Genomic DNA, 14,338 nt, shown 5'->3' on the forward strand with positions numbered 1-14,338 from the left:
CGTGGAAGCACCACCCTGGCCAGGAGGGCAGCACCCCAGGGCCTCTAGGGCCAGTCCTGCCCCTCCAGGGCCTGAGCAGAGAGAAACCACCCACGCATCCCTGGCTGGCTGGCGCAGTTGGTTGGAGCACTGTCCCGTCCACCAAAAGGTTGCAGGTTCAATTTCCGGTCAGGGCACACACCTAGGCTGCGGTTCCATCCCCAGTTGAGGTGTGTATGGAAGGCAACCAATTGATGTTTTTTTCCTCTCTCTCTCCTTTCCTCTCTATAAAAGCAATAAAAAACATGTCCTCAAGTGAGGATTTAAAAAACCCCACACATGCAACCCTACAAGCAGGGACATTGCTGAGAAGTGCTTGGGGTCCTGAAATGTACTGGCCAGCTGAGTGGTGAGGGAAGGAGGGTCTGAGTCACCCCAGGACTGTGGCAGCCTCACATCCAGGAGACCAGAAGAGGCCAGGCCCCTCTCAAGACTGTACCATGAGAGGGGCCCTCATAGTGGCAGATGCTGCTTGGAGTCAGCTGCTCTGCACATCTACGCCAGCTTGGGCCCTCCCTGCTTGGGGACACACTCCCTAGCCTGAGACCTCCTACAGAGCCTCTCTGTCCCCTGCACATCCCAGCTTTGGCCCAGACCTTCCCAAACCCAAAGAGAGTCCAGCCCCAAGCATCTCTGTTCCTTCGGCAATGACCAGCCTGAATGTCCTCGTGCCACTCACACCCTGAACTCATGCCCACTTCCTGGCATCGGGAGCCACAGACAGGGACAGAGCTCTGGGGAATAGATGAGGAATGAGAAGGGCCCTCACAAACTCCGTTTTCACTCAGCCATCACCACCCCTCCCAGCTGCCTGGCTGCAGGCCCCTGGCTCTGTGGGGGGCCTACCTTTTCCATCTCCCTGTCTCCACTCGCACCTGCCCGTCGGAGAGCCCAGGCCACCGCACTCCTCACACTCAGGCCGCCTCTTGCTGACTGCGCAGGACAGGGGGCAGCCTGGCTCCTCAGCCATGTCTGGGGGTGGAAGGAAGCAGGTCACAGGGCCAGCCTAGGCCCAGTGTCCAGCCAGCACCCACGGACAGGGCAGCACTGGCTGAGGTGCCCCCATGGGTCGAGCTCAGAGGGGAAGGGAGCAACTCGGTACCAGGTCCAAGGGAGTGATGGGGCTGCTGGGATAGGGGGAGGGTGGCACCACAGTCACAAAGGGGGGACAGCTACTGGGCTGGGATAGTATGGGGTGAGGATGTGAGGTGGCCAGACATGGCTAAGGATACAAGGGATGCCCAGTTAAATCTGAGCTTCAGGTAAACAGTGAATACTTGCTTTGTGTAAATACGTCCCTAATGTTTCGTAGACATATCTAAAAATTTGTCTTTTGAGATACTTCGCAGAAGTTGCATGGGACATACATAAAAAAATTGCTTGTTTTTTAAAGTTGAACCTAAAGTTGAATCTAAAATTTAAGTTGAACCAGGATGCTGTTTTATCTGGCAACTACATAGCAAGTGCATGTGTGAGATGCATTGCCGGTGGTGATGGGGCGCAGCCCTGTTTACTATGTGGTCTCTCTGGGCGGAACTGTTCCACACTGCCCGGCGTCCCCCCACCCCCACCCCCAGTCATCCTCCCAGCTCCGCTATGCAGCGTGCACTGTGACTCATTTTATGAGGAAGGAAGCTCAGGCTTAGGGAAGCCACCCATCCGTGAGAGGGAGCAGGATCAGGTCCCTTCTCTGTGTGTGGGGAAATGCCCATGTCAATATCATGTCCCATCCATCCCCACCCTCCACGGAGCCCTAGAACTCACATGTTCCCTCCATGGTGACGAGCAGTGGAGCCTGGGCCTGCCTTTGGGTTGGCTGGTCGGCAGCCACCACTGTGTACTGGAGCTGGGTACACTCGGGCCGCCGCAGGGCCTCTGTGTCATTCACGAACAGGGTCCCTGTGGTGTCCTCTGCCGAGGTGACCACTCCCAGAGCACTGCAATTGGCGCTGGAGAGCTGCAGCTCATACTGCACATGGATGCCGGTGAACTCCTGTCCATTTTCCACCGAGACTTTCCCAACCTGGGCGTGGCAAAGGGAATGCCTCAGATGGGAGGCTGGACAGGCTTGCAATGGTGGCTGGAGGGGCTCCCTGGCAGTCTGAGTCTTGGAACAGTCCTCTGCTCACCTGGGAATGGCAGCACCCCCTGAACTCCCCAACCTCCATGCCCCCATACACCTGCCTGGCCCTGCCCTACCTAGGCCATCACACCACCATCCACCCCCGCTGCTCAGAGCAGGTCACTGATGTCTGGTTTGGAGGCTGGCCCTCCAGGGAAGGACTCACACACTGGCTCTTTCCTCACTGGCTCCCTCATTCAGGCACAAGGCTGACACTGGTTCCCTCTGGTGCACCACCCTCGTTGCTCTGGCCAGGCGTTTTGCCCTGGGGACCACCAGTTCCTGTCCTCACTGCATGGGGCTGGGATGGCCCACCCCTGCCAGGTGACCCGCCTGGTCAGAGCACTGCACCCGGCCACGTGATCATGCAGAGTGGTTGCCTGTCTCATACAGGACCAGGGGCCTTCTTGGGACTTGGCTGAAACCCCTGGGAAAGAGGGGCTGCTTGGTTACCTCTACCCTCCTCAATGCCCCTCTCTATGAAAGGCCCAGGGTGGTGGAAAGTCAGGGAGCTTGGATGTGTCCAAGGAAGGGGGAAGACACCCTCTCCTTCTTGTGCTGGACCCAGGTGGCTACCAGAAGTGAAGGGAGCTAACCACAGGAACTACCACCATGACAAGGTGGCCCTAAGCCTGAAATCCACAGCTGCTCCGTTTACAATTTCAAGCAAACGTTAAAAAGTGCTCATGAGAAACATTCTAGAGACAACTGCACCAAGATGCTAAACATGGATTCATCTTCTTTGATGAATACTGACTACTCTCATTTTTCCACTTGTAATCATTCTGTTCCCGTGGGAAATGCAAATATACTTGCAGAAGTGAAGCCCCAGGGCTCCCACCTTCGCCTGCCCCAGCAGAGGGCGCCGCTGTTAATAAATTCGGCCGATGAAGACCGGTTTTTAAACATGTGGAGCCACGTGACATCAACATTTCTGCAAACCACTTTGTCACTTAACAATCTACCAGGAGCGTCTCTCCAAGTCAGCATACGTGTATTTACCTGGCATTGCTCTTATGCTAGTAAGAAGCATGTCTTATAGATACTGAGAAGGGAGAGGCCTTGTGCCTGTGGCTCCCCTTGTGTACTTATTAGCCGAGGGAGGGGGTGTTGCCCACCCCCAGCACGGTTTGCAATCTGCCAGTTGGAGTGCCCATCCTGGGGAGTAGCCCACTCCAGGGGTTCCCCACCCCTCCATATCCCTCCCAGGCTGGCAGTGGGCTGACGGCTCACCTGGGCAAAGCGGCGGGCCCGCCTGCTCACAGTGAAGGAGTAGGCGCTGGGCAAGCGCAAGGTGACTGGCAGCACAGACACATTGAAGTGGAGGAGGAGGGTGCCCTCCCCCGGGCCCTGGAAGTCCGAGTCGTTGACCAGCACAGCCAGCTGCAGGGTGCGATTCTCCAAGATGGGGAGGCTGCGGTTGAGAACCAGCCCTGCGGGTGGGGGCATGGTGATGTGAGGACTGCCCCATGCCACTGCACGCCTCCTCTCAGATGCACACACTGCCCACACATGCACATTCCTTCACACACACGGTGCGCAGGTAACAGACCTGGCAGCTGGCAATGTCAGAACCACTATTTAAATGTTAGCTGTTGTACCGAGCTGGAAATCCAGAGAGCCCTTCTCAGCTGGGAGGTAACATGTATGCAGTGTGTGTGTGTGTATGGGGTATGTGTGTGTCTCTTGTGTGGAGTACATATGTGTATGTGAGGGTAGGTGTGTGTGAAGTGTGTGTGTGAAGTGTGTGTGGGGTGTGTGGGAGTGGGGGTGTGGACGTGTGTATGGAACATGTGTGAGGTGTATGTGTGAATGTGTGGGGGTGTATGAGGAGTGTGTGTGGGGGGTGTATGTATCTATGGAGTATGTGTGGCACGGGTTGTGTGTGAAGTGTGTGTTTGTGTGGAATGTGTGTGTGGGGTGTGTATGTGGAGTGTGTGTGTGGGGTGCGTGTGAGTGTGTGGGGTCCAGCCCATGTACTGGTGTGGGATGTGTGTTGGACTGTGTGTGTGATGTGTGGGCACATGAGGTAAAGACCAGCACCACCGAGGTCCTGGGCAGGCTGTACTGGCCCTTTAGTTTCCCCAGGGAACTCTCCATAGCAGCAGCCTCCAGTGGAACCTGGACTCCACTGGCCCCCAGGCCTAGGAGCTTGCACACCTCAGTGCACCTCCCATGGGCCAAACCTGTGGTTTCAGCTTCATGAAGACAAAAGATGGAGGTGGGGGCTCTGGTACACAGAGTACAGAGCGAGTGTGCCAGGGAGGGCACGGGTGATGTTTTCCCATGCACGAGGCAGGTGGCCTACAAAGGCTTGGTAGGGGAAGAGGTGAGGTGTGAAAGAAACAATCAGGCCAGGCAGAAAAGGTAAAGGTATCAGTGATCCTGGGTTCCCCCAAAAGATTCCAAAACAAGGACCCAAGTACAAGTGGGGTATTTGGAAGGTGACCCCAGAAAACATGGGCAGGAGGGCTGGGAAGGGAGACAGGGAGGCCAGGAAGCTAATGAAAATGCCCCGTGTGTGGGTGAACACTGCCAGCACCTGGTGCCCAACCCTGCAGGTACATTCCAGGAGCCAGGCAGGACAAGTGTCTCAGGGTCTTCCCACTCAGGGGTACGGAGCTGCTGCTGTGCACCAGCTGCTGTTAGTAGAGAGCTGCTGGTTGGCGGGGGGCAGTAATCCTGGGCACTGGGCACCTGAGGGGCAGCAAAGTAGGGGGCAGGGTCTGAAGAAGGCCTCAGGCAATGACACGTGTTTGCAGTGGGCAGTGAGCCCAGGAGTGGTCAGCATGGGGAGGTGGGAAGGGGTCCTGCCAGGGTCAGCCATGGGGCAGTTCAGGAAGAGGGTGGCTTGTAAAAACCCACCAGGGTGGCTGAGGTGAGCCCAGCAGAGACAAGGGGCTGGATGGAAGATGGAAGGAGCAGCTGCCTGGGCTCAGAGGGCCAGGCCAGGTGTCAGTGTGCGCAGGGGGCTTCCCTGTCCAGAAACAGGGGCTGCGGTCCCCTGGGGGCCCTGCCAGGCCACACCCAGCCCCTCTTACTGTAGTCATGCACTGTTGCCCGAATGAAGCTGCCGTTGACCTGGACCAGGGTCTCATTGGGTGAGTGCTCCACGCGGAATGTCTGGAGGGCCCAGGCGTCTCCGGGGAGCAGCGTGCTTGTGTACCGCCTCAGGAGCTCCCCGGACGCTGGCACCACATCCGAATCGAAGACGTGCAGTGTGGCCACCACAGTGCCCTGTAGGAAACAGGAGGTGCCAGTCAGATTTCCTGGAGCCTGAGACTGAGGAAGGGCATGTGCCCCAGAGGTGGACCAGGAATGCATTGAGCTTGCTCTAGGACAAACTGACCTGAGTTCAAGTCCCCACAGGGCCACTTGCCAGCCTAAACCAGTCACCCTCCCTGGGCCACTGGGCCTCACGTCACCTGTGCAACAGGCGCGATAGGAATCTACAGGCTTCCTGTAAAGATGGATGAGAGCAGATGCCCAGGTACTCTGCTGACAGGCCTCAGCCAGGTTCCTGCAAAGTGGATACTCCACTTTCCAGAGCCAGCCATGCCCCGCAGCAGGGAGGGGTTAGCTCGGAGTCACAGTAATATACGGCAGAGCCGGATCCAAGCCCGGGTGTGCACCAGAATGCTCTCCTCCAAGCAACTGGACACTTGGCTGGAGAGGGCTGTAAGGAAGTTTCTGAGCAGTCACCTCTTCTCACTTTGCTAACAGGATTCCCTACTGTCACCCCAAGACAGCCCTGCCAGGCTCAGGGGGCATTTCCTCACAAGATGTGCTTTTTCCTCACCGGCACACTCACCAAACCCAGTCCTGGGGTGCCCAGAAAGGCAGGCAAAGACAACACACCACTTGCCCACCCTCCCATTGCACCTGCCAGCCGGCCGGCTGCAGGGCAGCCTGAGGCCCAGCAGGTGGCAGTTACGCTCCATATGTGCTACCAGGGAGGGCTGGGGCTAAGATGGGCGGGGCAGCCCCCAGAGGCCCCCCCCCCCCCCCCCCCCCCCCCCCCCCGCCCTGCCTTTCTCCACTCCTGGGCTATCCTCCAGGAGCCGCGAAGCTCCCCTGCCCCGCAACCCGTGAAGGCTGAGTGCGGGTGGAAGGGAGCATCCTGCAGCCAGCTGCTGTCCTCTCCCCTCCTGCGGGCACAGGTGTGCCCCCAGATGCATGCTCTCAGCCCTGCCTGCCTGCTGGGACACAGGCCGGGTGCCCAGGGCCCGTGGCCACACCAGTCAGGGCCAGCTGGGAGCTGGCGGGTTGCCCTGGAGAAAGGCAGAAAGCCCTGACGGACGACTGACAAACGAAAAACAACTTGAAGGCCAGTCATGCCTGGGGCTGGATGGAGACAGACACCGAACAGAGAGACAACAGACAACGGACAAGCACACGGGGGACACACCTTCTTCCGCTTGAACTCCACTACGGCACTAGCCGTGTCGACGCCCCCGAGGAAGGTGGGCGCCGAGTCGTCCTCGTCGTACACAGTCACCGGGAAGGGCGCCAGCACCTCCTCCTCACGTGCGCCCAAGCGCACCACGCAGGCAGCCACCAGCTCGTACTTCTCTTGGCGCTCGCGGTCCAGGGCCCACCGTGTGCTCACCTCCAGGCTGTCGGAGGCGCAGCGGAAGGGCAGATTCTCACCTGTGCACCAAGCAGACCGGGGACCCCCGTGTGATCCGGGGCTGGGGACAGGCTGAGCTGCCTTCCTCTGGCACCCAGCAGGAGCAGTGGCAGGGGAGGGGCTCCGTGCCCCACCCAACCTCCCCCACCCCAGCTAAGCAGGGGACACAGTGTTCCAAAAACAGTCTGCAGGGCTGTGTGCCGAAGAGCGTGCTGATGAAGGAGAGAGGGGACCAGGAGGCCTGCACCAGGTCCTCACCCTCAACACCTAGGGAGGGCCCTGCACCTGTTCCCCCACCTTGCCTCAGCTGTGGGGTGGCACCAGCTCGGCCAGGCTGCGGGCCCACAGACCCAGCAGAGACCCCGCTGCTAGCATCTGCTGCTTTTTGAAAAAATGTTAGCTTTTTAAAATTACGGGAGTAATACCTGCTCCCATAATCTTAGAGAACGGGAGAAGTCAAGTCACAATGCCACCACTAGAAAACAAACACAGGGGACAACTGGTGAGTGATTTGATGTTAACACACAATATTTCCAACTTCCAGGTTCATATCCCTGCTCTAACTTCTGGCTGTCCAGCTTGAGGCTGGTCACTGCGCCTGTTTGCTCACCAGAAGATGCGTGGGTGAGACTAACGTGCCTGCTTCTCGCCAGGCACTGCTGTGCACTTACCCACTCCTGCACCCTCCACAACCCCGTGAGGGGAGGACCAGTCACGACAACAGGCTCTTCAACCCAGGTCTGTGCTGGAATTGCATCTCCCAGGAAAAACCCAGAAACGGGGAAATGCTGAAGGCTGGGAGGTCAACAGGGAGGGTTACGTCAGCTCCTCTTGGTGGGAAATCCAAGTCTCTCCCATCAGAGACACATGTTAACAGGTGGATTACACATGTGGGGATGCTATCAGACAATGTTTCCCTCTACTGTTATGGTTACAAAAAACACACTCAACAAAATTTAAGTATGTAACTCTGAGCCAGGAGGAGCAGCACGCTAAACCATATGCTTTGGGACAATCTTGCACAAAGACTGTCCCTGCCCCTGGGCGAATGAGGATGGGGCGGTGAGTGACTACTTTTATTTTACTGAGGTTTCTTTAACATTTTTACCATGTGTGCACGGTCAGCCTGGTATGATTCCAGGTACCACATACTAGCAGTCCAGCCTCTGTGTCCTTTGATTTTTAATCCTTACATGAGGATATTTTTTCCGTTGCTTTTCAGAGAGTGTGGAAGAGAGAAAGATCGATGTGAGAGACACACATCCATCAACTGCCTCCGCACACACCCCAACCAGGGCCAGGGATAGGGCCTCGACCTTGTCCGGAATCAAACCCAGGACCCACGGGCCAAACCGGCTAGGGCCCTCCGTGTCCTTTTTGAGTCCCAGTTCCTTGTCTTATATTGTGTTTCATATGCCACTTGGTGGCCTCTCCTCATCTCCACGGGGATCAAGCTCCCTCCCCCGCCCACCAGCACCACCACGTGGCAGGGCCATCTCAGGGAGTGGGCTGTCCTCGCAGCTGCAGGCAGAAGCCTGGGGTCCTTTGGTCTCCTCTTTCCCTCGACACCCCGCATTCAACTCATCAGGAAGTCCTGCCCGGTCTTCCTTCAAACATGCCCAGACCATGCCCGCCTCTCACTGCCCTGTGGCCTCCACCCTCCTCCCAGTCTTTTTTTTTTTAATCCTCAGCTGAGGATATTTTTTCCACTGCTTCACAGAGAGAGCGGAAGGGAGAGAGAGAGAAACATCTCAGGGATATCTCCTGTAGCCTCCTAATTGTCTCCATGCTTCCGCCCTAAACCACCCCACCCCCAATCACTCCTAACAGCTGCCAGCCGAATCCTTTAAAGGTAAGTTAGGTCCTCCCCTGACCGGTGTGGCTCAGTGGTCAGAGCACCGACCCAGGCACTGAAGGGTTGCGAGTTCTATACCCAGCCAAGGGCCAGGGAAGGAACCTGGGTTGCCAGTTCATTCCCTGGCCTGGGTGGGGGTGCATGTGGGAGGCAAACAATCGATTTGTCTCTCTCAGAACGATGTTCATGTTCCTCTCTCTCTCCTCTCCCCATCCCTCCCTCCCTTCCACTCTCTCTAAAAATCAACGGAAAAAATATCCTCAGTGAAGATTCACAAAAGAAAAAAAAAAAGATAAGTTAGCTCCTGTCAGTGGCCCCCTCAAAAGCCTTCCATGACTCCCCAAGTCCCTCAGTGGGAAGCCCTGTCCGTCCCCAGGAACTTCTCTCACCTCACGTAATTCCATCCTCCCCTGTCACTCATGGCACTCCAGCTACGTGGAGTCCCCCTTGGCACTCTCAGAGGGGCTAGCCCTGACTGCCTTGCGCCCTCCGCTTCGGCTCCAGAGCCTCCTTCCCTGCCACCCTACTGAAGAGGCACCTGGCATCTCCACCACTCCACGTTCTCCAGGCTTTACTCCCCACCCGGCCCCTCTCAGAGGCTACCCGATTTCCTCAGCACATGTGTGTTCTCTGTCTTCCACAGGCATGGAAGCTCCAGGCGGGCAGGGTTAACGCTGTTTTTGTCACATCCTGAGCCCTTAGAACAGTGCCTGGCCCGTGCAGGAGCCAGCACACGTCTGGACACGAAATGAATGGAGGGGGTGGTGGTGGGACGTAGCTGCATGGCTCCTGTCGCGGTGGGCACTGCGCCTGGCACAGCAGGCCCCGGACCCGCCCTGTGAGGCCGGCACTCACCTCCCAGGAGCCTGTAGGCCGCGCTGACGTTGGGGCAGAGGAACTGCACCGGCAGCTGGCGAAGCTGGTGGAAGGTGCCCGGAGGCCGGTTCTCCCGAATTCGGAAGGAGAGGCCCGAGTCGGGGAAGCAGAGCTCCCGGGGCTTGAGGGAGCCGCACGCCGGGAAGGAGGCGTTGATGACCGAGAAGTACACGCGGGCGCAGCCCGGCCACTGGCATTCGCCCTCCCGCAGGGCCGTGGGCAGCAGGAAGACCTGGAGGTAGACGGTGAGCAGGGGGAAGCCGCCGTCTGCAGAGAGAAGTCAGCCCAGGGCGTCAGCCTCACCAGCGGGGGTGCGGACAGACAGGGGAGGGGCGGGAGCCCAGTCTTCAGCGTGGGTGGTCCCTGGGGCAATGCTGAGCTCTCTGACCTGGCCGTCACCTCCTGCTCTCCCGCCTTTGCCCTGGACCTGGGGTCTGTCTGCCTCAGGGCCCTGTGGTTCTGCTCCCTCTGCCTAGAGATTCATCACAGGCCCACCCCACCCTTCCTGTCATTCAGGTCTCAGCTCAAATACTGCTCCTCGGGGAGATGCCCTGAGTGCTGGGGCTAAAGCTCCCCTCTCCCCCCACCAGCCTCTCTGTCATTGGTCCCTAAGAGGGGTGCCCTGAGCCCTGGTCTAACCCCAGGTGGAGAGCTGCCCCAGGGTCTCCATGCCCCCCCGGCAGCCTCATCATAGAGCAGCTCTGCAGAGATACATGCTGTGGGCAGAGTACTTAGCACCCAGGGGTGGGACTGCCAGCAAATTCCATCATGGAGGCAGCACAGTGGCTCCCCTTCCAATGAGGTCTGGACCTCAGCTGGGGCGGGGGACTCTTTCTGAACCCTCCCCTGCTCTGGGCCCTAGGGTGGTGGCCTTTCCTCACACGTGCTCTTCCCATGTTCATTCGTTCTCTTTGCCTCTTACTAGCCTGTTTTTCGTTGCTCCAACCCTGTTATAGTTACTAATTCTCTATACAATTCTTCCCTGTTCAAATTACTGTGTGCTTTCTCTCCTGCCTGGGCCCCGCAGGCGCACGAGGCTGCTCTCCTGAAGAGGCCCCCTATGGAATGGAACCCTTAGCAAATCCCACCCTGGCCTCCACCCCAAGGGCCCCGGCTCTTCAAGTTCCCACAGGGGGCTTGGGATGAAGACAGTGGCAACTAAGTGTGTGCATAAAGAAGGTCCATCTCAGATGCCACCTTCTCCAGCAACCGTCTGGGGTGCCCTCTTTACTTGGGGACCCTGGTTTTACTGCAAGTGGGTGCAGTCATTCTGCCCTGCTGGGCCAGTGCCACCCTTCTGCACTCACAGGCTGCCTGCCTCTTACCCGCACACAGCAGTTGGGGGCTGGCGGGAGGGTCCAGTGGGGGCCTACTGGGTATGCAATCACCATTTGTGCCACAAGGCAAAACTCTGCTTCACACTCTTTCCTCCCTGTCCCAGGGTCACAACTGGCCTTCACTCGGGCTCTGACCCCTGCTCAGAGGACTGGCCAGGCCTTCCTTCTGCCCCACTTTCCTCCCAAGCACCAGACCGAAGTCCCCACCAGGTGCAAGAGCAGCTTGCTGCTGATGGTAAGACAGACTCTCTGTGAAGACTGCTGCTTCTCCAGCAAATTCCAGGCCATTTGCTAAGTAGAAACCTTGGGGTTTCTCCAGCCCCTTAGGCCCTCTCTCATGGCCCTAAATCCTTGTTAACCAATTGGTAAAGGCATCTGGGTCCAGGACCGAGAGAGCATCCCACCCCTCACACAGGCCCTTCAGGGTACTAGAAGCACCAGAAGGTCCCAGGGCCATCAGCAGCCCCCGAGCTTGTCCTGGCCCCCTCTCCAGGCTGAACACCAAGTCCATCGGTCTCCTTTACTCTTACACAGCGGGAGTCCACCCTCTGAGCCTCAGTGTGGGTGAGCCGTGGGCTGTGGAAGGAGAAGATGGGGCGGGGGCAGGGCTTCGGCTCCCTTACTGCGGATGCTGAGCTTCTCCCAGGAGCTGTGGTCCAGACTCCAGTTGAGGTAGAGAAGGCCCGTGTCCTCCTGGATGCGAATCCAGCTGTTCTCGTGCAGGCGCTTGCGGTAGGCGCTGTAGAGGTGCTGGCCAAGGCGGAAGCTGGGCACCTCCTCGGGGGTGTCCCGCAGGGCGTGGACGTAGAGCAGGGGCGTTCCGGCCGGCTGGCCCACGTACAGCTTCTCCCAGTAGGCGTCCCTGGAGAAGTAGAGTCCCAGCGGGGCTGCGGGGAGCAGGGAATCGAGTGAGGGAGGAAGAGGGGTGATAGTGGAGCCAGGAGCAGGCCCCCTGGGCACACTGGCATTATTCCTCGGTGGCTTTATCTCACACTTTGACATAAAAGATTCTCGCAGACCATAAAAAACTCACTAATTTAAAACTCTGAACCTAGTAGGACTTTCTCATGTGCAGTTCTTCGGACATCGACACACAGTTATCTGCAGAGCTATACAGTAGGTGAGAATGTCCTTCTTCCAAACAGAGAGCGGGGGAAAAGGAGCTGTATACAGCAGTTGCACAATCATTACCCAAGCCTCACGAGCACGCGAACAGCACAGAGCAAGGGGTTCACGCCAGCTTCTGAACAAATCACCTGGAGCCAGAGTTTTCAAGTGCAGGTGACGCTACCAGACAAGCAGGGCACGCAGGAGTCGCCAAAAACGAATCAAGTGCTTTATAAGAAAGTAACAAATTTTCATCTGAAGTTAAACACACTCCTACCATATGACCCAGAAATTCCACACTCCTTTTGTACAAGAGGAATGAAAACACGTGGCCATCAGAGTGGTAGGGTTATTCACAGCCACAACCTGGAAGCAACCCCGATGCCTTCGGGGCGAAGGGACAAGCCGACAGAGCTCATCACAGCGCAGCGGCCTATGAGGCAGTGAAAAGGGGCAAGCTAGCGCACACACGGCGACTTGGATGGGTCTCAGGCATCAGGCCGAGGCGAAGGAGTCAGGCACAAAGAATACATGTGGCACGATCCCAGACTGATTTTAGGCGATGGAAATCAGACCGGCTGCCTGTTGAGAGGGGAGAGGCAACAGACCGGGAAGGGCAGGAGAGAAGGCTCCACATCCGATAGGGGTGTGGGTCACACGGGCACATCCATTTGTCAACAATGTACAGCCAAGATTTGTGCATTTCAACCTATGTACATTTCCCCTAAAAACCTGCTCGTTGAGGGGGGCTGTGGGTAGAGTTGGGAATGCCACGAGGAAGGCAGATGCTGACCATGGCGGCAGAAGGGCACTCACCAACCGCCAGTGATCTGAGATGCTGCCAGTGGGTGCCAGCTCTCAGGGCTCCAAGGAACCCTGCTGGGGGAGGGGCGGGGAGGGCAAGTGTGACTACAAGACGGCACACAGACCTGGGCAGCCTGGGTTTTCCAGAGGCCCAGGACACTACTAGTTCTCCTTAGTGAGCCTGACACCCCCACGGAGGTGGGGTCTTCTGGCTCCAGAGGCCAGCAAGGGAGCACTGTGGTGACCTATCAGCCAAGCTTATGTGATGAGAGGCCACACAGCTTCTGTCAGCTAATTCTGCTGGGACACACACCCCTGGCCCTGGGCACTGGGTGACAACCTGCTGCCTTTGGAGCCACCCTGCGAGGGGTCTTATCATGGGGAAGATAGTCTGCCCAGAGGCCCCACCTGCCAGGTAGGCAGGAGCAGATCCAGTGTGGGGCTCCTCCTCTGGGGGTCTCCTCAAGCACACGCGCTTTTAGTGGTTCAGGGGCTGGGAGATGGGACGAGCTGAGCTCCTGGGAGCCCCTACCTCCAAGCTGATCCAGTCCCCCCAACACAGACTACGTTTGCAGGGGAGAATGGGCTCTGTCTGCTCTCGGCTCACAGAGCCCAGCCCGGCAAAATCCACGTGGGGCCCAGGCTGTTGCTGCCAAAAGGGATTTGTGGGCCAGGCAATGATTGTGAGCAGAAACAGACTTAAATGCACTTAAAATGCCTTCCAGGTGGTGCCTGCAGCAGGGTGTGCTGCCTTAATGCTCCTCCTTGTCACAAACACTTTTAGATGGAAAAACATATGCTCTAAAGGGGGAGGGAGAAGATGTGGATAAGAGTCAGCCTCAAGGGGGTGGAGGCTGGGCAGTCCCAAAGGGCCCATGCTTGGTTTAATTAATGCTCAGTTGTCACTGTCTTAAAATTCTTCATCATTCCAGAACAGCGAGCACACATCTTCATTCTATACTGGGCCCCACAAATGATGTACCCAATCTCAGTGGGTGAATGAAGGCCTGGGATAGGCCAGTGGTGTCCATTTCCACGGCCTATAGAGTGTTGGCCTCCTCTGGGCCTCAGTTTCTCCAACTGACATGCTTGAGAGCAGAGCAGCCAGTGTAGGTCCACACAGGCCTCAGCTTTGCACAGTTACGTATTGTATAAATTTCTCACTTCAGATTCAAAACTACTGTGTGCAGATCCCTTTACTATCCCATTTCACAGTTAAGAACACTGAGATGAGGTGAGGAGTGTCACCAAGTCGAACAGCTGGAGGTTCTACATCTTGGGCTTCAGCACAGTGGCTAACAAAGTGGTGGCAGGAGTCGGGATAAAGGCAGGTGCTGGGACTCCTGGGAGGCCCAGGGCCAGTCTGGCTGACCACACCCTGCTGCTGACACCTTTCTACTGGGGATGGCTGCCCAGAACCTGCCTCTGGTACTTTGGGAAGGTCAACAGCAGGATTTGCAACGGTTTTCCCTCCCATACCCGGCCACCTCTGAAGGCCATGTGGTGACAGAATGCTCCCATACCCAGTCTAACATTTGTGCCCAAAAGGCTTGGCTAGCATCACCCTC

General features: G+C 57.4%; 1 protein-coding gene across 1 annotated transcript in view; it reads right to left on the reverse strand.

Moving 5' to 3' along the window:
- Positions 1–14,338, reverse strand: part of RET (ret proto-oncogene) — a 52,348-nt gene that overhangs the window by 18,616 nt on the left and 19,394 nt on the right. Inside the window, 7 exon segments of the mRNA XM_081158217.1 lie at positions 886–1,011; positions 1,804–2,062; positions 3,395–3,594; positions 5,203–5,398; positions 6,570–6,811; positions 9,502–9,789; positions 11,483–11,746. Of these exon segments, the coding sequence (XP_081014343.1) occupies positions 886–1,011; positions 1,804–2,062; positions 3,395–3,594; positions 5,203–5,398; positions 6,570–6,811; positions 9,502–9,789; positions 11,483–11,746 (1,575 nt within the window).

The sequence above is a fragment of the Miniopterus schreibersii genome (genome assembly GCF_964146895.1).
Source record: "Miniopterus schreibersii genome assembly, chromosome: 14".
In the NCBI taxonomy this organism is placed as follows: Eukaryota; Metazoa; Chordata; class Mammalia; order Chiroptera; family Miniopteridae; genus Miniopterus; species Miniopterus schreibersii.